Below are 27,647 nucleotides of genomic sequence, written 5' to 3'. Positions count from 1 at the left end.
TAGATGGACTGTTTGGCAACTAGCCAATCCTGCAGACTTAGGAGAAAGACATATATGCACAAGGGAGACCCCAGGTAGACAGACTGATAGGGAGTTTTGCCAAACAGTCAGAGTGGGGTCATCTGACCAGGAGTACAGTAAAGACGGCGTGCTGAGTGTGACTTCCTGTTCACTTCTGTCTCTGCACACCGACTCATGACCATGCATAGGCTGGCTTCATGAGCAGAGGTGGCTTTTTATCAGTTCCAATTTAGCAGGTTAGTATCATATTTCCTAGAAATGCAGGCAGCACACAACCAGAGTAGACATAGTCCCAGATCTTGCTGTCTCAGGGCTACTACAAAGGTCTGACTGTGGGCCCAGAACTGGGTTGCAGGAAGATAAGAATCAGTCGAAAAGAGGGAGAAATTGCTCTCTTCAAGTTATTGGAACTTAAACTCCTAGAGGGTCAGTCTTGTTGGATTGTACTGTACTACGGATTTTAAAATGTGTCCACTAAACAACCTACTGCTGACAGGTTTTCTGTGTCAACAGTAAGAGTAGTAATTGAAAAACTATTTTTTGACCTATTAAAAACATTCTAAAAACTTTTGTTTTCCAAACATTTAGGAAAACCGATAAAATAACATTGTAAACAAAATAAAGAGCAATAAAGAAATAAAGACACAAACAGCTTAAAATTGATCAAAAACTAGTCTTCACAAATGAGTTTTGAGAATTTACAACCCATGGTGCCCTAAATCCCAGACCAAGACTATCAATCCAAAAACGGTTACAATTACGGAAGCAAAAATACAAATGGCCTTCAATCACCACTGCAATGTAACATTACGAAGAAAACATGGAACCATGCTCAACTGAACAAGGACAGATCATGTTGCCAATGCTTTCATTGTGGTTGTCTGGGTTCTTGTCAAATGTTGTTAAAATTGCCTGTGGTGGTTGTTGTCTGTCACTTCTATGCCTCACATAGTCTGCTAGACCAGCAGAAAGGTATCTATTAGTCAGTCTATTCTCCAAAAATCACTGCCTTTGGCTGCTAAACAGCTCATACTTACTGGCGAGGTTGTACTCAAGTACTGTACCATGGTTGTTGATTTACGCCTATGCTTTCATGTTATAGTTGGGTTGTTTGGGTGTAAACCCTGGCCGTAATGCTAAAGTGAATGAGCTAAGTGAATTATCTGTCACCAAAATGGTGGTTTTAGGTTGAAATATTACTTTAAAAATAATACTCTCTAAGAAGTTGAAGACCTCTGATTGGTTAGTTTTACATGGGGTTCTTCTGACCTTGCTCTTTCCTTCCATACACTGCACTTTAAAACAACACAACACAGAAACCAACATTTCATTGGTCTTTTCCCAAGGCAGCATTCTCATGACCCTGAACTTATTCTCAAGGCTGTTGGGAGCTCTCCTTTTGCAAAATCTGCCTTGTTTATTTAGAAGTAATAGGTCACACATCTGGCCTGCGACACACTGTCAATAAAATACAGCAACCACATGAAGCCTTGGAAGAAATACCTCCCGCACACCGTCTTCAAATGCAAAAGAAATCAAGGATTGTTTATTGGGAAACGCAATGTTTTGGTCATCATGAGACCTTCATCAGGTCTTATAGCTGAACCACATGAAGCCGGGCATCCCTATTCTGTCTTCCATCTATTCTGGGCATGTCATAAATTATAGGTGAACATTCGTAACAAGTGGAATGCTGCTACACTAACAAACTGTTAATTGACATGAAACTTCAAGGGTGTTGAAAGTAGGTCAACATTCAACGAAAATAGCAGATCTACAACACAACGTGTTGGAATGTGTTGTAGATTGGCTTTTTTTTGGGATATTTGACATACAACAAAGTATATAGGATTTAATTTAAGATATGATTTGGATACTCATTGTAACATGATTGTGCAGTCAGTGGTTTCTCTATGCTGACCTTGGTTCCTGCCACCATTGCCATGGAGACAACACCGACCTCATAGCCTTGCCTGCCTTGAAAGTCCTCTCAGCCAATCATGGCTCGAGGAGAGTCTGACATGCCTAATCAGGGTTCAGATAAGCAAAAGCACAGGGTCACTACTAGTTCATCAGGCCCCCTCTCTCTCTCTCTCTCTCTCTCTCTCTCTCTCTCTGCCGCTTTAAACAAGTCTGTTACATTGTATATTGGGTTGGCCTTGATACCGCTTGTCTGTAATATTGTTTTAGTTTGACAGCATCCTTGATAACTTTGTTATCCCATCAAAGAGAACTGTAACATTCATTATTTGTGTGTCCAGATACAGAAATAATAATGAAAGGAATTGAATTAAGGAATAGAAATATGAGGAAAAAGAGAGAATAAATGAAAGCTATAGAGGAGCTGATTGAGAGAGAGGGGAAGCTGACCCCAGTTAGCCCCTGATATTGAGGCAGCATTTAGTTGCTAGGCATTCTTTTGAAGCCCTCTTCCCTTCACCAGCCTGCCCTGTGGTACATGGATATTCTAGCTTGTGTAGTTTTAAGGGTTGCACAGTCACAGTGTGGTCTCATTTCATCACTGCTAGGCGCTTATCACATTGTGTGTTTTAAAAGGTTTGTATTTTGATGCTTCTCTAGTAGTCTGTTAAACACAGCCCTTGAAGTTTCATGACAATTAACAGTTTGTTAAGTGTAGCAGCAAGCACTTTTTACATGAAACAAACTGGTCGGAGGAGCTGAGCTAAGTGCTGTCCGGCATTCCATACGACTGAACTCTAAACAAAGGCCTTGAGAATGCGGAGGTTTGGAGTTGTTTTGTGACTGTAAATGGTCACGTTTGGGGGAGGCCAGCTAGGCCATGTTTATGTTCCACCTCGGTAGTTTGATGAGAGTGTTGCCCTCTCCTTACCCGTAGGATCGCCCTGCTAATGTCTCCCTTGTTTGACTTTTTACCACACACACACACACACACACACACACACACTCACTGCAGTTTTGCAGGGCGAGTTTACTGGGCTGTACTGCTGTAAAACTACCATTTAGTTGGTTGGTAAAACATATTAAAACATCTTTTCAACCTGGGAACCTAAATGAGTACATTTGAGTGTCGCCCAGAGGCCTGAGCTTGTTGGGCATATTGATTATCTTGTCATGTTGGGGAACCAGCAGTATTAGATGCCATATTTTGGGTCTAGCCAACCGAGGGAGATTGTTAATGTGTTCCTGCTTTAGGCTCTGTCACACACGTAGAAGCTGCTGGGTTATAGCTGTGCCCATATGGTTTATGGTCCCTAGGGCAAGTTTTCTCAAACTACAGGTCACGGACCCAGAATGGATTGTTGGACCCATCCCATGTTGGTTCTCTCGACTTGACAAAAGAGCCAATGTGTTTTTAATGACTCCAGGTCCCAGGGCAAGAGTCTGTGGGTTTGTCATTGGTCCAGATTCTGGGTTCTACAGATGTGATTTTTCTCACGGAATACGTCCACCAAAATGAAAATAAAATCTGAAAAAAAAAGAAACACGACTGAAAAGAGCATCTAACTCAAACAACACATTGAATGCGTGTTGCTTTTTCACTTTATTTGGACAGCGTCAATCCGATTTTTGGGGACTAATGCTTGTAAAGTGACAAAAATGTTGAGCCCTGCAAGGCTTACAAAACTAACCCAGACTAAATTCAGGCTCAGTATCAGACAAGGTCACCAAGGAGGAATCATGACATGCACAACTTGCACGTACCTTTGTATCATGCAGTATTGCCTTACCCTCTAGGTGTTAGGAAGCATTGCTTCAGTGAACAAGCCTCTAGTCTCCTCTTGTCTGTTCCAAGTGTGAGTGATTCGTACAAATCTGCTGTCTCTGATCCACACGCTTGTAAAGTAGTGGCCCAGTAAACCCCTTCAAACCTTTTGGTGAAGAGAAAAGGAAAGATCAGTGGAAGGAACCTTATCTCAGATGGCTGTGGGCTAATCCCCCAGGCACGGTGCCAGACATAGACAGCGAAAGCAACGTGTGTGCCTGATGTTGCGTCACATTCTACAGGTGCTAGGCAACATTCCTTAGGCGAGGTCTCTGTAATGTTAGATGTTACCGGACACTACCGAATCACTTGTAACTGGCTGTTGGTCATTTGTTGGTTCCTTAGTGACCTTAGTCTTGGTGGTCGGGTGCAATGATGTCTGTTCTCATCATTGTTAGGACTAACGTTTTCTTATCTAGATATTACACTCTTAGGAAATACAGAAACCCTGTGGGCTTTAAAAGCACATTTTCACATTCTGATGTGAGGAGATCATAGCGTGGAGAGGAAAAAAATACCTGTGAAATATTGGAAGTGTATGCCTGACGACGTCAAACGCGTTGTTTCGCAGCATCATTGGGCATTACGCGTGGACTTACTGGCTGTCCACAAAGGACAAAACACACACAAAACATTCCCCTCTCGGTTCTGTTCTCTATCTCGTTATTATCCCTCTTTAGTGCAATTAATGTTTATTCTTTAGTCTTTATTCGGATCCCCATTAGCTTCCGCTGCCGTGGTCGCTAGTCTTCCTGGGGTCCACATAGAACATCACAACATAAAACAACATATAATATACATACAAACAACAACTGACACTCGTCAGTCCAAATCTAAGCTACATTAAAATGCCAATGATAATTAGACACTACAGGAACATCATGTACAAAACATATTGATCATTCTAATTGTGTGATCTCTCTCATTAATATCTGTTTAATAGATTTGTTTAATGCTTATTTGCTCTTGATTTGTTGGTCCTAAAAATTGGCAGATATTCGAATATATTTTATTATTATAATTATATATATATCTTTTAATTGTTTTTATTTTAATTGTATGTTTATTTGACAGGGACAATACAAAAAACAATGTATCAAGAGTATCTAATACAACATATATTTTATATATGTTTGTTTTTAGAACTTGATATTTTTTTTAATTCTAATATATACATATTCAAATATTCATTTTCATATTCAAATATACATATTTTCCCCATATTCGAGGAATATTCGAAATTTGAATATTAATTTACCAGCCATGTCATAGATAAATAAATAAATGGTAATAATATTTTTTTTGCAACCCAAGTCTGACCAGACACGATCAATTTGCATAAATAGTTTGCCCTAACCCGTTGGGTAACCGGCGGGTCCTGCCAGGCTCAAGCTGAAATTGAGAACTCGACTGCCAAGGTAAAGTACCAGCAGTAACCGCATTTTATATGTACTAAAAGGTCAAAGGTCATGGTTGGCACAGACAGATTTGATATAGAGATAAATTGCACCCATAAATGACGTTAAACAATACTGCTTACGTCTGTACTGACGATGTCTTTGGCAGAGGTTGGTAGATAAGGAGTGAATCTTTTTTTCTTTGTTTCGCTAGTCACATTCCTATTGCTGCTCTGTGGCGCTATCGGGCAGGCCACAGTCTTCGCATATTCCAAGCCTCTGTTTAGATAAGTTGGAACGCATTCAACAACCGTATGTAAATTATACATTTTACCACCAGGTCCATACCTGCAAAATCTCTGGTTATTCTTTTAATATGATAATCTGTGGGGGAAGATTCAAGTTTTAGTTGTGTTACTTTGCATCTATTGCATGATTGTGTGTATGCAGTACAGTCCAGTCAGTGGCAAATGTTTTCAGCAGTTCAACAATAATAAACATTGGACTGTGAAGCAGTTTAAGTTTTAAGTGCTAAGCAGTCCCTAAAGCTAGTCAGTACTTGCTAGCGTCCTCCACTGATCTGTTGCTTCTAGTAGCTCGGGGGAGGCTGTTTTAACAGTGAACAAGTTTATGCAAACCAACTGGCCAACTGTTCACTGCTCCCCTTTGACACACAGTGAAATGGATACACTGTATTTATATTTATAAGCAGCATATTTATATTTGTCTGCTTGCACACTCAGAATGCACATTCTCATACATACAACATACAAGTCCTTGTAAGAACAACTTGGGTTCAGTTTCACTTTCAGAACTCTTTCAGAACACTTTTAGTCACATATGCTCCTACAATGTTATCTGTGAAATTACATGTACAATCTATTCTAGACATTCTTGGTCTTCATCAGAGCAACGTATAATGGTAAACTAACAACACATTAAAGTACTTAGATAATTAAACTTCGAAGAGTTTACACATGTAACCAAACTAGAGGGTCGGGGCGCTGCGCGCCCCTCCCCCCTATCCGCTGCGCGGTGCTTTGTGTTTGTTGGTCTCTATAATATATAAAGCCATAATAGGAGATGTTCCCAATGGAGCTATGCCCAAATATGGAGTGTGTTGTCTGACCTCACTTGGGTCTCGTTGGGCGGTGGTCGGCGATGACGCTAAGGAACAACATGGCCGACTGTAATGTTGTGAGTTTGTGTTGGCCGCAATTAATTATGCTGCAAGGGGGCAGATGTGTGCTGAGCAGTATGAAGTGGCCTACAGACTGCGCGTAGTAATTCTGCACGTTGTGGCGTGTCTTGTTAGTGACATTGATATGTTGTTTTTGTGTTTAGTCCCACACAGTGGCAGGTTTTTTTTGGGGGTTTTGGGTTTAGAAATGTATTATAGGAACCTAGAGCCAGACTTTTAGGGTATGGCTCTTAAAGTAATCTCAAAGGTCAATCAAAAAGTATGATTTCTTGCCAGAATATCCTCATTTATCGACAGAAGTGCACTGGAAAATCTTGGCAGTGGCAATGTAATTTTGATTACGCCTGCACATCCTGGTTTAATAGCATCCCTATGATCCCAATTTTTCTTTATTGTAGAACTCTCAAAATAAATTGGTTAGGTTGATTCATAAGCTCCATCCCAGAATCCAACCCATTTCAGTAGCCTCGAGGAGATAGGGTCACTTATGAAAATGTGTACCGTTCACATGATTGTAAACAATGAGGCTTCCAAATATTTATGTAATTACTTTTCCAAGGTTAGGGATGTTCATGTCTACTTAACCAGAGGTAGCTACACAGACTTGTTCCATGTAGATTGAAATGCGGCATGGGAAAGGACTCGTTTTTATATTCTGCAGCAGTGGAAAGGGTTGCTTGCAGAGTGCAGACATCAAGTCAATGAGTGTCTGTATATTACTGGTATTAACAAGCACACGCATCCCCTCACCACTCTGTACTAATCTGTCATGTTGTGTGTTACTAGTAGGGGTGTGAAGATTCTGAATTGAATTGAAAATTCAAGACATTGCATTTCAACTGTTTTATTATAACAATTGCAATTTTAACAATGGTATGGCCTTCACTGCTAAATAAATAAACTTAATCGAATTGTGACCTTAAAATCGGTCACAAGTCTGGTAACAAGAAAAGGTGTGAATGAATGAACAGGGAGCTAACCGACTTTGTGGTGAGATGGTAATTTAATAAAATCTCACCTGCACAAATTCTCTTTTCCTTCTGCACTTCTTTCATTCATATATAGGGAGGCAGTGAAAGGGTTAATTGGCAGCAGCGGCTCTAAGCAGGACAGGGCCACTTCCTTATAAGGACTTTACTCTGCTAGGGAAAGATAGAGAGGCAGCAAGAGAGGGAGAGATAGTGGTGGAGAGGGACAGAGAGACAGTGCTAGATACAGAAGGGTGAGAAATAGTGGGAGTAGAGGAGAGAAACGGAGCCAGTGGGAGAATAGCAGAGAGAGAGAGGGTTAGATGGGGTGAGAGAAGGGTGAAATGAAGAGGAATAAAAACATATATTATTCCAATAGTGGAATGCTGTGAGAGGGAGGGAAATGGGTGGGTTAAAAAATACAAGACAAGAATAAATTAAATAAATGTCATTGACTGGGATACGGTTTATGACGCTCTTTTATTTGTAAATCTGTGTATGTATATTAAACATGAATCCCCTTTTGAATCTCTTAATTACACCAACATTGTTCATGTGAAGCAGTTTGTTTATTTATTTTCTATTTATCGGCTAAAATGAATAGGGTTGTACGGTACATCATTATCAGACTTAAATGTATACCCTTCAACTGCTTTATGCTCCAAATGATTGTGTATACAGGTTTTGTATCAATTGTAGAAATATTAGCCTTAATTGTCAAATGTTAAAATATGTTCTAATCATGTATACTTCACATTACATAAGACCGTTTTCCAAATATTATATATATATATATTTTTACATTTTTGACCAAATACGCAATTTTACATCGAGGTGCCCACTCTTCCTTATTGCCCACTGTTCCTGTTACCGTCCCTCGACCTCTGCGAAAGGCGTTTTTTGTGCCCCGGCCGGCCACGGAGCAACAGATAGATTCGGGCCGAGCACCGTTGAATGCGCCTTGCCAGCCCGGATCCAACGAGCCCCCCGTCCCGGTACAACCCACCGTTTGGGCGTTACCACCGTTTTAGCTGAAAATCGTATATCTACAAGCATCGGCTAGCGAAAGCAGCCTGTGTCCGCTCTGAGGAGCGCTTCTGTCCGCCACTGTGGACAGAATAGCTCGGCAAGCAATAGTGGACGATGGGAAAAGAAGCCTGTCATTCCACCATTCGAACCAATCGTCAAAAAGGTACCGGAACACCGAAGTGGAACCAATCAAAAAGTTGCGGCCACGCCCCCTTTTCCAAGAGTACGTAAATCTTGCCTGGGCTGCCACTCTGGTATCCCAGTAAAAATGAAAGAAGGGAGAGCAAGACGGTGGGAAAAGGATAGAGGAAATGGGCTGAGAGAGGGCAGAAGATCTTTGGTGAGAGAGATCTGTAGAGTGATGAGGGAGAGGGAAAATGAGACATGTTGTAAAAAGGGACGCAGAGGAAGAGATGGGAGTGAGAGTCATTTGGGAGTGAGAGTCATTTTGGAGGGAGACAGGGAGTATGCATGCTTGCTGACAGAAACTAAGAGAGATGTCAGCTGTGAGTGGAGGGTAGATAATGTATTCTTCTTGGCAAACGGAGAGGAATAGAGGAGGACTGAATGGAGTCAGTGGAATGAAACCGAGAGAATGACAAAGAATCACAGTTAAATGGTTGATTGTCATAAAGTATGTAGTTTCACATGGTCAGACCCACCGTCTTATATCATCAATGCCAACCACAGAGGGTCTGAATCATAGGTTACCATGGCCGGGGTTTGCCAGAGAAAATCTCAGGTAAGCCTCTGATTGGCTGGGCTGTAACATAAGTCTGTGGTTGGTCTAATTAGAACAACTAGTCCATACCCGGTGAAGTGCGCAGGCAAAAGTAGTTGCAAACGGGCTTCGCAGTTCCATGCACATGGTAATGGTCAATGGCTGTGTGCAATTTCAGATCAATAGATCCAGCCATTGAGGAGTAGCGGGCAAAACAATTTTGGTTTCACCACATTTTGGTCTCAGAGGTTTGTGGAATTATAGGAGGTTGGTCAATCCATTTTTTTTTTCTTAGTAAGGGGCGGACCTTAACCACTTTTCAATAGTTGTGCACAAGATGTTTGGTAACTATTTAATCGTTTAGCTACTGCATGTAAAGTATGTTGATTCATTTGGACTTGTTTTGGCAATGTGTTGAATCTCTGACATGAGAGGGACACGGAACCGTGAGAGAGACAAAACACAAAACTGAGACAATGCCTCAATCAAATTATGAACTCTGGACAATGATAGGGAATTATGTCATGGTCATTATTATGTCATTATGTAACATGGTTCGGTGTTGCCCTTTCACACATTTAGCACTCAACAAGAGACTGTCCGTGTCAGATGCGTTCTCACATAACTGTAAATAGGCTACTCTGTTTGGAAATGCGAGAGGTGTTGGCTCCTTCCACTTAACAGTGCGAGGGAGATATGTGAGGATGAAATGCAGTCTTTTTGTTTCGATTTATTTCCTTTCACAGAACATGACATAAATAAAATGTGAAATATGCATAGGAATTTAATTATTTGACATGCAGCCTCCCATATATCCACCCATGCACAACAACCCGCTACAAGGACTGTGTATATAAAGATTCGCAAGTGTACTGTACACAAATGTTTGTTAAGGGTGGAAACGAGTGAATACAGAGTATGTTTTATTTGTAAAAAATAAGGGCATAAAGAGTGTTGTTAAAACGCAAACGACGCCTCTTTCTTACTGTAGTAGGAAAGAGGCTGTATTTCCTCCGAGCTTGACAAATAAAATTGGTTTCTACGCACAGTCGGCTGTGAGACGACCGTACAGGGGCCGTCTGAAGTTAAAATGAGACTTTAGCTCATTGTCTACCTTACTACGGTAGGAAAAGCTTGTTGTTTGTGATTTAACAGTGTTTCACTTATGAGATACTAGAGTTTCGGGGGGCTACGCCCCCCTCAACCCCAGCCGCGCACGGGGCCCAGCGTGGCCGTGTGTATATTGGGGGACCCAAATCGCCGGAGTGAAACTGTGGAAAAGTTTTTTTGAAAAAGGAAAAAATTTGAAGAAATAATATTTGTTATGTTTCAGGGGGTCCACAGGGGGTCCGCGGACCCCCTGATGGTCCGCGGAGCCCCTGTGGAGTGTTGGGACGCGCGGGGACACCCCTGGAACATTGCGCACCATTTCGGTGTTTTTTTTTTTTTCATGAAGGTGGTTGCTTGTTTCTGGCGCAGGCTGTGCAAACCTGGCAACCCAGCGCATGCTGCGGCACGTTTAAGTGGCGTAGCGTCATGAGGGTCAGTGGGGCCGTGGCTGGGTCAGTGAAGACCCTGTAGTGCGGATGATATGTGGCATAGAGGGGCAGATTGTAAATCCACAGAGGAAACATCCGTGGGCTACCATTGGTTCAGCGATGTGTGCGGTCGCCCTGCGGCCCCTCCTCCTCCACCAATGTGCAGTATTGAGAGCCCTGACGTCACAACAATTGGAGCGATGGGCACTGCACTGTGGTTGGTTAGGGTACATCTAGGGCCCAGGTAGAACCCAGTTAAAGCCTGCATGGGCAAACCCAGTTAGGACCTGCCTTGGTCCCACATAAACATGGCTAGTTGGGGCCCACGTAAGGGCCAGGTAGAAGCTACTTATAGCCTGCATGGGCATCGCAGTTGGGACTGAAGTGGATGCCGCTGACATTGCTGACATGGGGTCCATATGGTTTAGCCCACCTTGAAACCATATGGGAACTACGCTGGCATGCTGGCTGTAATGCAAACGCTGCATCATACCTGCAGTGTGTAGTTTGATGTTGTGTGTGTAGCAGATATACCTGCAGTGTGTAGATCAATGTCCATAGGAAAGTCAATGCCCAGCAGTGTTTTTTTTGCCCCAGCAGAGTTTCTAGTGTGTCTGTGTCTCTCTGGAAGAGGTTGCACATGAACTCTGCAGCCGCACTGAGGCGCTCCAACACAAACACTCTGACATTAAGCTGCTTCACACAACAAACATCAGCACCACGCTGCTGTTTGTCCAAAAGACACAATATCTCCTCTTCCACCGACGTCATGTGTTCATTTATCGACAGCCGTACAGACTCCTTTTGACACATTTTACGTCGTTTATCCAGCTCTCACTGACTCTCCACATCGGGCTGTTATTTTGCTGCGAGCAAGTCAACGATGTGAGAGATTAGCTATCACAGACGGACGGACAGGGGGTGAAACATAGTCTTGCGCCATGCCTTTCGGCCTGGCGGAGACAATAAAAAACCGAAAGTAAAGGAAATGGCCATTTCTGCAACAGAAGTAGTCAATAAACTATGCTATGAAAACATGGGCCACATTGGCAAAGAATGTAAGAAAGAGGCAATCATGTAGAAAATAGCCGATCTCCAAGCTTACAAAGCCTCTCAACGTGAGGCGTTTCGAGCTTGTAGATCGGCTATTTTCACAATATGTACTTGTGGAACGGAGTCAAACAGAATGGGGGGGTCCCAGATCAAGTACGTGTATTTGGGGGGGGGGGGGGGGGGCGGCGTGAAAGGGTTGATAAACACTGCTCTAATCGGAGCGAAATTATCTGAAATTACTACATGACCATAATGCAGGCTAACATGCGTTGCAGGGGGCGGTCCTGCCATTACGTTAGTTACTGTAGTTGCTGTGGAGTTACATAGTTCTCCAGAAGACACACACAAACATACACCATCTACAATGGACGAACTGAGCAGCAATATAGACATTCACCACACGAACGTGCATTGTTGACAAAGTGATTGCACAGCCGCTGCAGGCATGACAAGCAGGTTAGCGTTAGCGACATGGCAGCTATCACAGCGCCCTGTCCGTCGTGCTGCAACTGCCTGTGATGGCTACAGCAGTAACAGCAAGCTGTCTGCGATGCCATTGTCTGGAGAGTGCTCTTAGCGTGACACGACCAATGAGAGTGAGCGCTGTAGTTGTTGCTAAGATACGGTGGCGTCTCTGCCCCATAGCTTGTAGATCTCTCACACATGATTGGCGTAGGCTGCGTTGCCAGGTCAGACTTTGTGTCTAAGCAATGGTCGGCTTATTTTTGCGCGCCTTTGGGCTCGTTTGCATTGTGCGCACGGCAGCGCTTGTTTAGCGTACGTCAGCGCGACGTGGCAACGGACGTGGCAACGTGAAAGGTGATTGGCTGGTGAAAAGAAACACCCGACGTTACACCAGAAATGGTGCCTGGAGAAAATGGTGACCAAAAAAAAAGTTTGGAAAAAAAGGAAAAAAACCCCGCAGCGGCTGCGTGCTGTTGTGGTGATGAGGTCGTGCGCACGGTAAACGGTACGAAGCTGGCTCCCCTTCCGTTTTGTCCGACATTTGGTGAGTAGAATTAATTATGTTGCGCGGTGGAAAAGGTGCAGTGAGCAGTGAGATGTCCCCTACGCGAGGCGTAAATTCAGCGCGGCCGCCGTGGCGACTCAGTTGGCGAGATGTGGTCTGGCGGTGCGTTGTTTAGTCGATAACAGAGCTGTGGGGTGTGGACACCGAGGGTGCGGAAGTTGGTCGCCATTTATATAGTTAGATTGATCACAGAAGTTCAAATCTGTGAATATTATTTCCAACTTGACTAAACTCTACAAATACAAAAAAAAAACCTGATGAATGAACAAACTGCTTCAACTTCTTTGACCACTGTTTTTCAGATCTGTGTTACTAATTTCAGTATCTCTCATTCCAAGTTACTCCAGGAGGCTCCTTGACAATTGAAACCTCTGAACAATGACCTGGTCCATTCACAAATTGAGCTGATGGGACTCAATCAGAAATTACACCAACTTAGTACTAAGGAGCTGGCAGAGTCAAGTCAATTGCATGTCAGGTCCCACTGAGCCAGGTATTTGTGTTCTCTCACATACAGTCCCACCAGTTAATTTCTGGAGAATTTCAAGGTTGAAGTGCATGTGTGAAATGAGACGGAGCAGAGAGAGAAAGAGACGCAATGGCAGTAAGTGAGCAAACAGACAGAAATTAACAGCAAGGGGCGGTTAAGTGTCAAAGGAAGAGAGCGAGAGAGGCAAAAGAACGATTGTGTAGGAAAGGCGTTGTGTTGGGGGGGCCAGTGGTGTGATGGACGACAGGAAAAGGCAGAAGAGACGGGGAGAAATTCCAGAGTGGAGGAGGTCCCTGTTACAGGATAATATCACAGAGCCCTGCTGCTCGTTTGTCACAGAGGAAACCCCAACCCAACACACACAGGCATTTGTGAAATGAGTAATAATAATTTTGCACTATTATTTGCGAAAGTATCGGTATTGCTGCCTTACTTTATGATGGCATACCTGTTTGCATCCGTATGTCCACATAGTATCCAACAGCATTTGAGTTTTCGTGTGTGCATGTTTGGGTCTATACTGTGTTTTATGTCCAATAAATGTGGTCTGGTAGAGAATGAGATATAATTCAACCTTGATGTTTGTTCCTCTTGACACACAGTATACTATATCATATCATCCACTACTCTCTCATAGCTTATGTGTGTGTGATCTGTGATGTACTGTTGTGTAGGCTACAGAGTTGTACATGTGTTTGAGAGGGAGGGAAAGTACAAGGGGACGGTATGAGAGAGTGCTGTACACATGTGTGTGTGTGTGTGTGTGTGTGTGTGTGTGTGTGTGTGTGTGTGTGTGTGTGTGTGTGTGTGTTAACTCCATGGCTTATTTATGGTTTATTCAATCAAGCCATAATATAAAACCGGGATTAGCTGTGATGTGACCGAGCTTGAACTGCAGCACATAGCTGCTGTTTGATTACATCAGTAGCTGTCCGAGTAAACAATATTTTTTCATGTTTGATTTTCAAATGATACGGTTTGAAAGCCAGGCACGTGACTCAACGTGTTGCCAGGTTATGAGTTCTCATTGTTATCCGAGATTGACAGACTCTGGAATTCCCCACTGCCAGTCACATCGACCGATCGCCACTAGTGTCGAGTGATGTTGTCATTCGTCAAGGCATCAGCTATGAAAAAAAACTTCACTTGCCCGTCACCAGTTTTCACAAACAACATTTTATCAAACTTAACAAGGGTCACGTTCAAGTTTAAGTTTGCAGGTCACGCTTTGCGAAACCTGCAAATCAAGTTACACTTAAGGGGATAAAGTAGATCTTAGATCACATTTACTACCCTGAGCAACAGTGTTATCATTGTCTACATTCCACAGTCCATATCTCAACTGCAAAAGTGGACAACTGTGTATTATCTGGATGGCCTGTTGTGTGTTTTATCTAGGAGTCCATCTATTTCAACCTGTTAGTTTTCCTGCTCCCGTATAATGACATACCGTATAAGAGTAGAGTACAGGGGTCCTTTCTGTCCCATCTTCCTTATCAGCTCAGTGAAAAATAAATAAATAATAATAATAATTGAATGGCCTAATGTTCCCCATGTACCGATAGTGAGCCTTTGTCTATATGCATAGACCCTGTGTTGTATGTTAAACCATCATCAGCCGTACTCGGAGACTATGCCATGTCATGTAGGAAGGGCATCTCTCTCCCAGCTGACTCTCATGTGACACAGAGACTGGAGTGCTCTCTAGAGGCACACTAAGTTGCTCCCTGTGATCAAACCCTGCTGGAAGGTAAACTAACACCCCAAAACACAACGCGCTTGCTATCCTGTGACCTGCTCTATTCCCTGAGGCCACCAGTCTAAATAAAAACAGTATATTTATACTGTATTCATCCCTCCAGGAAAGGTTCTATGAGCACAGATGTGCTCTCACAGCGACAGCAAGGCCATCAACCTGCTTCCCCCCACTGGCTGCTGGAATGATTGGCGGTTCATGTACAGTGTCTGGATCAAGGTTTAATTGGTGGCATTTTGCATGTGTAGTCACTTGCAGTGCAGCCCTCCGAAGAGCTATAAGCCTATACAGTATGTTATTCCTCTATTCGTATTTGTGAGCTTCAGATACTTAACGAATGCTATTTCTAAGACGAGAGCACTGTTAGGGTTTGTAAACATTATATACTATAAGACTAGTCTGTGGTTGAGTTTACTTAAAAACTGCAGCTACTAACTTTTAGTCTGAATGCTTGTCTGTCTGTCTCTGACTGTCTATCTCCAAATGACTGAAATGTAGTGATGGGGCGTTCATGATCGATTCGTTCAAAAGAATTGGTTCATTGCCGTGAACGTGAACAAGCTCGTTCACTTCCTGAAACTGTTACGTTCACGTTATCGTTCATGCCCCCATATCCTCCCCCCGTACACAGGACGGGAGGGCGGGCTCTACGCGCGACGTAATAATAACGCTCCCACGATGGTGTTTTTCCCTAGAAAATGGCACTACTGAACGAGAACGTGAACGAATCATTTGAACGAATCATTGCCGTGAACGAAATCGCTCGTTCACTGAAATGTGAACATTTTTTCCCACCACTACTGAAATGTGTGTGTGTGTGTGTGTGTGTGTTGTATGTCACTCTTTCAATGTATAATATGTATACATATGTGTGTTTTGGTGTTTGTGTACTGTATGTGTGTGTCAGGGAACAGTGTGTTCCAACTGTGTCCATACTCTGTGCCCAGGTTGATTATATTTCTCATTAGCCTGGTGTTGTGTCTTCTACAGAGCTTAGCATTAGCTCTGCTGAGCTCTGCACTTCAGCAAAATTCCCTGACTACTGCTGCTGACGCATGCATGCACGCGCGCGCGCGCACACACACACACACGTGTCAAAAAAAGTATTTTTTACTATTCGTTTTCTCAGTAGTGAAAACATTAGTCAAATTGTTAACCCTATCATTTAGCCAGTTCATTCATTAACTTGTGTTTTTTGGTTGTTTTAGTTTTAGTTTTTTCATTTAGGCTGTCCTTGACAGCTTTCTCAAGTCATGTCAAATGCACAGCTGCATCATCTAAAGCAAGGTAAAGTGACATTTAAAGTAAAACTATAAAGAATATATACAAATCAAATATAACAGCAGGTGTCTTGTATGTGAGATCACCAAAGGTTTTAAAAGCAGCTTAATGCTTGTAAGAATTAGCCCAGTTCATGCATGGTTTAACTGTGGGCTCATGCAGATGTGGGTCTGTCGGCCCCGGTAAGTAGCAAACGCTGCAGGGTGCTGATAACGTCAGAGCTCTGCGTGTGTGCGCCTGTAGGGGTTCTAGCATTGATGACGTACTGTAGTTCATTGAGTCTAGTGTTGAACTTGACTATTGTTGTTGTGTGGCCTTAAAATGTGGTGTTTGTGTTAATATGCATGTGTGTTGCCACGATATGTGTGGGTGTTGTCCACTCCCAACAGCATACTGTGTGTGGGCGTGCCTGTGCGTGTGTATGTGTGTGCAACTGTGCATGCATTCACACATGCGTGCGTGTTTAATTTACTGTGTCTGTTTCAGCGATCCTTGTCCCATCTGTAATTGTGTCTACGTCAACAGCAGCAGTGTGTGAGTGTGCGTGCATGTGTCTGCGACTCTGCGGTTTCCTATCTGTAGTGGCATGTACGTCAGCAGAAGCTCTGTGTGTGAGAGAGATCCTGCCCCTATCAGCAGCTGTATGCCTGGCCCTCTCTTTCTATCTCTCTGTCTCCGTCTCTCTCTCTGCCCTCTGTCTGTCCCTATCTGTCTCGGTCTCTTTCTCTTTCTATTTGTCTGTCAGAATTGAACTTTTCTTAGTTTTTTTTTTTGGTGTTTCTATCTTCTACCAAAAATATAGATATTAAAACAATATTTGAACACTGAGTTGTTTATTTGTGGTCAGGGTATTTCTGAATGATGTGTACTCAAACGGGACTCTGATTTGCTCCCTGACAGTGACGCAAACGCCGGGCTAATCCCACCCACCAGGGAGAGAAGCAGAGAAGTCTATCCACCATGTTTTAACCCGTTTGGCTATGAATTCGCCTTTTTATTATATTTCTGTATATATATACAAATATAGATTTCATATAAAACGTCAGCATTGTTGTAACCAGCAACACTGTGAAGCAGTTTGTTTATTAAGAAGGGACTAGCGGAAATGGCTATCTCCATTTTTATGTCAAAGTAGACTGGGATCAATTTGCTTTGCTTGTTGCAGATCCGGACGTATGTTTGAACGTATGTGTGTGTGGAAAGAGCACTGAACAGCAAATAGAGTAACATAACAAATGGTCTCTGTGGTCTAATGCATGCCAAGCAGTGGGGTCCTTGAAATTAAAAAGGTTGATAATCACACCCACATCCAGTCATCCTTAATGAGAGAGGTGATACCTGTCTGATACTCAATTGGTGTGTACCTAATAAAATGGCCACTGAGTGTAAATCTCAGTGCTCTCACTTTTTATTATAACAGACAAAAGGATACAATATTATGTATATTAAGTATGTTGATTTAATTCAATTGTTCAATGATAGAATGTATCTGTCATATAGGAGAAGTCAATGCATTGCAATATGACTTTGGAACGTGAACTCTCAGTCAGTATCGGTGAATCAAATGTGCCTCTGCATTTTCCATGATTCCACTAAAACACAATATTATCAATATTTAAATATTGTCTCCCCCCCCCCCCCACACTGCTTCACACTATAAAAATAAGAAAAGAATTTCAACTAATTTCACAATTAAGCTGTACCTTAGTGGAGAACTTCAAACAGTCCAATACAACACGAGTCACGACCCAGAACACCATCTCGCAATATTGATAGACTGTACATAGATGATATTGCTCAATACATTTATCCTGCATTATGGGACGGAAGGAGGAATGTACTGTATGAGGTTTTAAGTTTTTTCTTTTTCTTTACTCATTATAACCAGACTGACCACCAAGAACAAACTGCGGTGGGGGGAAGGGGGGAAGTAAAACCAAACTCCTAGCATGACAGCTATAATGGGTTAGAATAAAAACTGGGCAGAGCGAAAAAGGGGAAAGAGTGAACGAGAGATGTGAGAAGTAGACAGAGAGATGATTAGGAGGGGGGGACAAAAAAGGTAAGGTAAATACAGTACAGGATAGGGTAGGGTGGATGAATTGCAGGCAATGGAGAAAAGTGCATGGAAAGAGCGAGAGGGTGAGAGAGAGAGACGGGAGGGATGAAATGACGATAGAGGAGATTACAGATTATAGAAAGCCTCCATGTACCTTTTTCATTCTCTGTCTACAGTGAATAGATAAAATGACTTTCCTAATCACAAGGACTGATGGGAAATCTTAGCTCCTATTAGCTAATTGGCCAGGAGGTGTACACAGCAACAAGTTGGATAGAGGGACAGAGAATAGTTTGTGTGTGTGTGTATACTCTAGCCGGAGTCCTCATCCAGTGTCATGGTTCAGTCAAAATAAAACTACAGACCCCTCAAAACAAAACCGATAAGACTGCTACTAAACCGCCACCCCAGGACTCACCTAACCTCAGCTCACTTTGCTAGTCTGGGATGGCTCAATTTGGAAGACACAGTACTGCAACTTGGAATGGGTCTGGTTAAAATACTCTGAGGAAGAGTGCCCACGTATCTGTCAATCTACTTCTGTAGAGTGACAGCCCATGTGCAAAACACCAGAGGGAGCTCATCTGACCTTGTTCAGACACAATATCCTGATAATTTCAAACTTTTGCATTTATTACGATTATGGAATATATACATATATATGTTTTTTAATAGCCAACAAAAGCCACAAAAAATAAATCCTGCTCGGACCTTCGTCGGGTATATATTTGGCTGTAAGTGAAGACACTGTGCAGGATTTCTTTTTTGCCATTCTCATGTTTACTGCCTTATCCGATGCACCTGTCCATTGTAGTAGTTGTGCAAAAGGATTTTTTGACTTTTTTTTTTAAAGTTTGAGTTTGAAAAATGTCACTATTATGCCACCAGTGTACAACAAAGTATAATACGGGGATAAGTGGTTAATCAGACTTATTGATTAAGTCAGTTATAATCTATTAAGAACTTTTTTCGTGTCGATTTTTTGATATGTACTATATACATCATAAGAAAAAACGTGTGTTTCTCGTTTTATTGATTCGAGATATGGGTTTCGATATATTTTCTGGTAATTACCTAGCCCTAGAAAGGGTCCATGTTGATGATGGTTTCAAGGAGTAGTGCATAAACTGAAACCACTTTCTATCTTGTCAGTCTGCTTCCCAATGAGCGCGCTCTCTCTCTCTCTCCTCTCTGTCCATCTCTCTCATACATCACCAATCATCTGCCACTCCCAATTCCCTTGTTTTTCCGCCGTCTGTCAGTCTCTTTATCGCCCTATTTCTCTCTTTCTTTCTCTGTACCATTAGAGATGTCACTAACACTATATCCCTAATCAACTCTCTTTCCATATCCTAATGCATGTCCATCCATCATCATCAATCTCTATTTCATTGTGTATATCTCTATCTGTCTTTATCCTCCTTTTGTTTATCTTCATTTCTGTCCCTCTCTCCCTCTTTTGTTTTGATTCTCTCTCTCTCTCTCTCTCTCCTGGCTGCAGTGAGTGGGTGTAAAGAGAGAGATGGAAAGAGAGAGAGAGAAAGCGAGGGGGGGGGTGTTTTGCCACTTGTTAGAACGAGATATATAGAGAGGGAAGTGTGTAGGGGGTAGCGTTGTTATGGCGATGAGGAGGTCTTCCTTGTGTTGGGTTGCCGTGGCAACTTGGGGTGCTCACTTGATATCCCCTCCACGTGACTATGGGGAGAGCACTTTACAGACACGCACGCGCGCACAGTACACACACGTACTTAAATAACGCATGCACACACGAACAAACACACTCTTTGATTATGTTAACAACAATACAGCGCGTGCGCGCGAGCACACACACACACACATTGTATTTGATGTGACAGTCCACCATTATATTAATTATTTAAACAGAAATACAATCACAGAAAACCAATGAAAGTATAGCATAGTAATGAAGTATTACAGTAGTGGGGAGCAGCAGAACGCTGATCGCACAAACACAATGAAACAGTGTATTCATGCATGACCTGCTCATGATGTCCTTTTGTGTGCATGTGTCTGTGCGTCGGCCTGGATGAAAACAAGTGTTTTTGAGCAGCTTTGAACATGGTGCTGTTGCTGCTAGCCTGGTATTATGAGGAGGAGAGTCAGAGTAAGGACACACAGAAAGAGACAAATGGACATAGGTGATTATTACCCTGCCCGCAGCGATGCAGGCAGGGTATTGTCATCAGTCAAGTATTGTAATCACGCCTGTCTGTGTGTACCTGTCTATGCGTGTCTGAGACTATGAACATAATAACTAGAGAATTGATTTTCATGTAAGTTGGTGGGAATCATCGGTACGCTTCCCGCAGCTGAGGCTCTTTGCTGCATGTCATCCCGCCTCTCTCTCCCGCCTTTCCTGTCTCTCTCTCACTGTCAAGAATAAAGCAGAAAACCACTGATGCTGAAAAGAAATGAGGTTTAAAAAAAGGTTTAATTTAAGGACACCATTTTCCCACCAGTACAGGGCAACAAATATTAAAGACAAAAAAAACTAACAATAATTATTTTGGGAAATAGAAAAGACAAACGTTATTTTGTTCACTGGAATAGGTTGTTAAAAATGAAAGGGCACTGCAAAACAACAGAAATCTTGTTTAAATTTAAGATCAAACGGATAGTGGTGGGAATAATATAATAATATGAATTTACTCAATCATCATTTACTGTACAGTAGTATTAGCAGTAGCTTTGCGACCTGTCCTAATACAGTGCAGAAAATTCCATGATTGCTCAAATAATTTGGTGAAATCAAGTTACCTTGAGCACTTTGTAGGAAGTTGGAGAGCTGCTGCGACCCATGGCTAAGAAAGCTGTGAAATTGTGATTTGAAAACGATGTATTTTTGCAGAATAAAAGCATGTTTTACAATTATGATAATAAATAATAAACAACTTGTATTTAGTAGGGGCAGCACCGTTTAATAGGATAGCTGCGCACATCCCTAGTGTGTACTGTATATGTCTCCAGAGAGAGAGGGGTGAACATCTGAGCTGAGACAAAAAGATTGAGAGCGATACAGAGACGAGAGAGAGAGAGAAGAGAAAGGTAGAATGATAACACAGTTGGAAACATGGTGGCTAGTCAGGCTGAGAGGCTGGTATGTCATTCCAAAAACATTTTTCTTTGGTTCACTCAACATCCTGCGTATGTGCAAGGTTATACAACAAATGCATTGACCTTTTTAAATCACAGGCAGGCACGCCAACAGCGAGTCCTTGTGAGGCGTGCCCATTGCACAAGCTTGCCGCCAGGCGAAAGAGTGCCCGCGCCAAGCAGCCGATGGCCTCGCTGTCGGCACGCCTGCTTGTGAGAATAGTGGCCTGATGGTACTCCTGTGATCCTAGAGTGAGAGGTTGCACATGCCTCCAGCTAACTGTGAATGGTGTGTGTGTGTGTGTGTGTGTGTGTGTGTGTGTGTGTGTGTGTCTGACAGTCAACAACAGATCTATCGACGGAGAGAATGACCTGCAGAAAATATAGTAAGCATGTGAGTTAGCATTTAGCACACACTCACACAGACAGGCAGAGTTCTACTGTGTGTAGCTTCAGAGGTGTGTGTGTGTGTGTGTGTGTGTGTGTGTGTGTGTGTGTGTGTGTGTGTGTGTTCACCTCCAGGGGTATGGTGTGTGAGAGATTCCTCAGTCTTCTGTCTTCACAACCCACATCTAATGGACTCTGACATAAGGTGGCAACACACACACAGCAGGGCACCAAGCGTGTGTGATGTGTGTATGAGTGAGTGGTCAGTTCATATTGGCCGCTAACAGCTCTGTGTTAGAAATCGGAGATCTAGGTTACCCCCAGTGTTTGTCCATTAACACCTTGCTACACACTCACTCACTCACTCACTCACTCACTCACTCACTCAGAATGGGTCAGAATGCACAGACAGCCATGTATATGGCATAACACTCGGGGGTTCTTGGGGTATAGGGGTGGGTAGTGGGCAATTGTTGTGGAATGTGGGGTGGGTTATGGAGGTGCTTTCGCTTGTAGATCCTCTGTTTCAGCCACACTGTGACCCGGAATTCAACTCGTATGCAGTGTGCGCTTCCAGCCTTGCCTTCAAAAAGGAGTGGTTGTTTGGACATAACTACTGTAGCCTTGCAGGCCCATTTTTACACATTCTGAATTAAATTAACATTCCAGATTGTACTGCAGCATGTACAGTAGCATACAGGTCATGACTCAATGATGTTAGCACTGGTACCATGTGACTACATCACAACATTTACAGTCAATATGTCTGCAGATCGTCTTGTTGTAATACGATAAAATGGCGTCTCTGTTTACAGCCTAAATGATCTTTCTTTTCTGGAATCGGTATATAAATATAGCACAGGTTAATGGCTGGATACCATATTCACATAAATGTCTTACTACATTTGAACAGAATTGTATATTGTACATGTATAATCCTATGCCAGATTATCTGTTCATGTATATTCCACTTAATAGTGGGTCATATCCCCTAAAGTTAAGGTTGTATTCAGGAGACATTGGTTTTATTATATATTTTTTGTGCTCAGAACATCGTGGGTAAGGAGTTCCAAAGAGTGCTCGTTGTAAATATCACCCTCTCTCTTTCTTGTCCATCCTAACTTTGTACCATTCAGTACTTAAAGTGGTGTAAGTGATATTGTTTTGTAAAGTTGTTTTTTCTTTTAATTAAAAGTTAAAGCTCCATATTCTGATAGCTCATTGCTACAGTACAGAGTCTTGGTTCGGTAACAGGGGTCTCTCCAGTTCTTAATAAATAAAATGTTAGGTCGGGAAAACTTAATTAAAAAAAGATAATTTACCAGCTTAAATTTTACAGTGTTCCAGTTCCAGTTTTGTTTATCCCGATTTAATACAATTTGTATTCTGTTTACTATATACTGTGTGCGCACATGTGAGCTTTTTAACACTTATTTTAACAAAAATATCACTTGCACCACCTAAGAACCTAGCAGAATATTAGTATCTCTCCTCATCTGTTTAAAGTATTTGTACTGAATGCTTCATTCTGCATGCAGATACAGTATTTTTCCATATTTGATGGATTTAATAATGATGGTGTGATGTTGACTGGTCTTAGTTCCATGGCCTTTTATTGGATTGTTGCTAGATTTCAGTTTTACTTGTTGTACAGTTGTACAGTTTGCAGTACAAAACAATTATAATGGTGTTTGTTTACAAGACAGACCGTGTGTGTGTGTGTGTGTGTGTGTGTGTGTGTGTGTGTGTGTGTGTGTGTGTGTGTGTGTGTGTGTGTGTGTGTGTGTGTGTGTGTGTGTGTGTGTGTGTGTGTGTGTGTGTGTGTGTGTGTGTGTGTGTGTGTGTGAGTGAGAGATATTTAGTCTGGCAGAGATCATAGCCAGAATCCACAGTAGCAACCATTTGAAAAGGACAGAATATTAACTCTCTATTTTCTTTTCTTTAACTGACTTTCTCCACTCCCCTCCATTTTTGTCCATGTCTCTTTCTCAGTCACTTAAACAGAACACCTCTTCTGTCTCCCAGAACTCCCAACCCACTTATCTGTCTTTTCTAATCTTTCTCTTTACCTGTCTACTCTTCGACCGATCTTTTATAGAGTGCATTAACTTTTTGTTTTGCTGCCTAGTATGGCTCATTAATAAAAACAAACTCCATAAAATGAAAACTATCAATGTATCCAGCAAGATGGGGTGGAGCTGGGGTACAGTTTGATAGTATGACATCAATGTATGATGAAAGCTGTTACTAGTGATGGAACCCCGCTATACAGTCAACAACCTTATGCCTACCATCACAGGACGGCACATGGTACCTCGGGCACAGATATAATTTGTTCCCATAAGTAATGGACTTCCGAACGAATATCTCCGTTTTGCGGAATTTGTGCTCGAGTGATGTCTTTTCTTAACCATGACTGGTAGTTTTTATCTGTAAGGGCTCTGTTGTGTACATGTATGGTTTGATTTGTCTTATGTATTGTGTGATTTGTCAATGTGTTGTGTGATTTCTGTGTCCTTATGGCTGCCTAGCGCAAAATTAATTTCCACAAGGACTAATTATCCTGACCCCCCCCCCCCTCTCTCTCTCCTACTTCCCTTTCTTGCATGTTGCCCTCTATCCCCTGTTCTCCTTTCAGATGTGTGTCTTTAGAGGACGATTACAATTAACAATTTATCTTATCCAGAGCGACAAGTGCAAGATCAGAGTCAATGTCATGAACCCTAGTCAACAAACACAGGGTAAATTGTTACATTATGTGAGTCACAGAGTGCAAAGAAAAACTATTTATTGCTTCAAGGAAACTAGGATATCAGGTGAACATCAAACCTAGCATCTGTCTACTCTAAATATCATGCTATATAAATAACATTCTTAGCATTTGTGGTCAAGCAAACAGTATACTGTACGTCTAGAAGAGTATAGGACACTTGGAGCATTGGCCAGGGTGTTTTAGAGAAGCGATGATCAGATTTCCTGTGTTTGCGGGAGTAGAGAGGTATCCTCTCCTTGATTGCCTTGTTGGCTATCACCAGTGTTTTGAATTGGGTGCGTGCAGCCAACCAGAAGACAGTGAAGGGAACGCATTAGTCAAGCCTGGAGATGACTGGCCTGGATGAGGAGCTGGAGTTGGCAGACTCCTTGAGGAAGGGTCTGATCCTCTGGATATTGTACGTTTACAAACCTACCGGAACGAGTGATTGCTGTGATGTGACTTGTGTGTGCCTTGAAGGACAGCTGACAGTCCAGGACCACTCCCAGGTTCTTGGCAGACTTTGGAACAGGAGCCACCAGGGCGTTGTCGATGGAAATGGGAAGATCCTGCAGGGGGCAGGACTTTCCAGGGCAGAAGATAAGCTCAGTCTTGTCTCCGTTGAGCTTGAGGTGGTGGGAAGACATCCGCTGGGAGATGTCAGCCAAGCATGCAGTGATGCGCCCTTCAGCCCATGTGGCAGAGGGAGGGAAAAGGAAAAACAATCAGTTGAGTGTCATCAGCATGACCACAATAGTGGTGATGATGAGGATTTCAAAGCGTGAATTCATGTGGACTGTCATTATGTATGAGTGCCAGTGATGTTAAATTCTCTCTTCTCTCTTCTTACAGCTCCACCCCCCAGCAGATTCAACAGGAGAGTTTCAGGTAACCATGTGTGGGTTTGTTTGGGTACACTTTGTGTGTGTGTGTGTGTGTGTGTGTGTGTGTGTGTGTATTCTTGCCTCTTGTGTTTCTGTAAGACGTGGTCTTTGACTTGCTCTCCTGTGTGAATCTCAGTTCTTCTGATTGTGTGTATTCATGTGTGACCTTGGCTGCTGTTTTCCCACACACACACACACACACACACTCTAGCCTGCATAACTGGCCCGGTGTTTACATACCAGTAATTACATGTCATGGTCCGTCACACAGTCTGGGTGGGGCATGGTGATGCTAATCTCTGCACACACACACACACACACACACACACACACACACACACACACACACACACACACACACACACACACACACACACACACACACACATGTGCATGCATACACACAAACCCATCACTTTGTCTAGGTTTCTAATAACCAGGGTGCCTGCAGGTCCTGAAAAAGTGTTTTTTTCATTTCTGAGCCCTTGTCTTGATACATCTAGTTTGAAATCTACCAGGTCATACTCAGACTTCACTTTTGTCTCATTTTCCATTCATTTTTATATCCACTGGTTAGGTTTATCTTCTATTTCATTCTAACCGGTGTACTTTTATGTTTTTTTATTGTTTACATGTAATTTGCTAAAACGTGTGGTCACCCTGGCCTGAATCACAATCAACATCACTTTATTCATAAGGTGAAATAAACATACACATGGATTAAAGTTCTCGTCGTGGCGACGGATTTCCGTCGTGGGAATTCCATAGGGGCTATTTATGAGATCAGTGCAAATCTGCAAAAATAAATAAATAAGGGGGTGGGGGGGGTATGTGTAGCGATGGCCGCGGTGTGTGTGTGTGTCGTCAAAAAGCCGTCAAAACGCAGCATATTCTTGATAGTAAAAATGATCTCCAAACTACAAAGCATCCATCCATCATAAAGATCAGCTGCAGAGTGCTGTGTCACGAGTCACAACCCGCTGAAACCGCGCTGTAACCCATGTTAGGCTCAGCTATAGGCTACTTAAGTTGTGTGCCGGTGTCGTGCGCAGTAAATAGCAGATCTACAAGCTCACAACGTGTCACGAATGGGACGCGTGGTGAGCTTGTAGATATGCTATTTACGCAACACCAGTGTACAACTAAGTATGTTGTGCTCCGTTTTCCCTGTCATTAATGTATGACTTAAAGTAGCACGGATTTACCACTGTGAAGTTATGGAAGGTGATCTGTGTCCAAAAGATAAAATCCCAGGAATAATGGAAGACACTGGAGTTTTAAATTGAAAGTGGATTATTACGCTACATAACAGGTAGGATCTAATTATTTGTTGACAGGGAAGGACCAGCAGTAATTAACAATAAACTTAATGCTAAACGCATAAACTTTTGCATTAAAATAAGCAGCGGAACAATTGCTTTGTTTGCTAATCCGAGAGGATTTATTTGTCACTCACAAAAGTCACTCTAAAGGCCCTTACACACCGGGGGTGATTTTTTTCATGCGAATAATACGTTTTTTCTTTAAACCTTATAAAGTCAATGCAAGCTTGCACATATATATTCTTATATTTATTCGGACCGCATCCGAATTTTGCGTATATTCGCATAATCGCCGGTGTGTAATGACCTTAACAGGTGCCAATGCAAATACTTGTGCAGTGTATCATTTGGGACGGTATCATGATAGGTTTTCAAAGCAGTAGGCGGAGGTTTATGTAGCGTGCATTAAATTACTCCAACGTGTGATCGCGGTCCAGTCGTGAGTACAGTGATATCATATAATCGAGGCAGTGTTGATTAAAGAAGTTTGGACGTGACTGCCATTGAGAGCACAGTTAAAATTAAATGGTGATGAGCTTGAAACGGGAAAGCCGTTCAGGTCATGGTGCAAACCATGCAAAAAGGTCAGAGAACCGGGAGCATGTATTTGCTGTGTAAAAGCTGCTTTATATGGCAGCAATGGTAAAAAAAAAAAAAAACGCCTTTCCGCCGCAATAATGAACCGAGTCACAAAGCTGCCGTTGGTGCTCTGCAACACACAGTGCTACCGGGTGCATCAACAACATGTGAGGATGCACGCGAATCAATGACAGATCGTGTGTAATCATAACTCTTAAACAGGCATTTAAGAGTAAACATAGAGATATTAGATACTAAGATGTTTGAATTTCAGCTGCCAAACCAATGGGTCTTAACTGTCTGTTTGACTGTTTGACTGA

The 27,647-nt window shown here is 42.4% G+C and overlaps 1 protein-coding gene across 3 annotated transcripts in view; it reads left to right on the top strand.

Moving 5' to 3' along the window:
- Window positions 1–27,647, top strand: part of prkar2aa (protein kinase, cAMP-dependent, regulatory, type II, alpha A) — a 58,216-nt gene that overhangs the window by 14,964 nt on the left and 15,605 nt on the right. For all 3 annotated transcript variants that reach the window (XM_084069786.1, XM_084069787.1, XM_084069785.1), the window contains one exon: window positions 25,395–25,430. In XM_084069786.1, coding sequence (XP_083925912.1) covers window positions 25,395–25,430 — 36 coding nt within the window. The remainder of the gene's footprint in view (window positions 1–25,394; window positions 25,431–27,647) is intronic.

The sequence above is a fragment of the Gymnoscopelus microlampas genome (assembly GCF_963454915.1).
Source record: "Gymnoscopelus microlampas genome assembly, chromosome: 10".
In the NCBI taxonomy this organism is placed as follows: Eukaryota; Metazoa; Chordata; class Actinopteri; order Myctophiformes; family Myctophidae; genus Gymnoscopelus; species Gymnoscopelus microlampas.
This window is presented reverse-complemented; position numbering and strand designations above follow the sequence as displayed.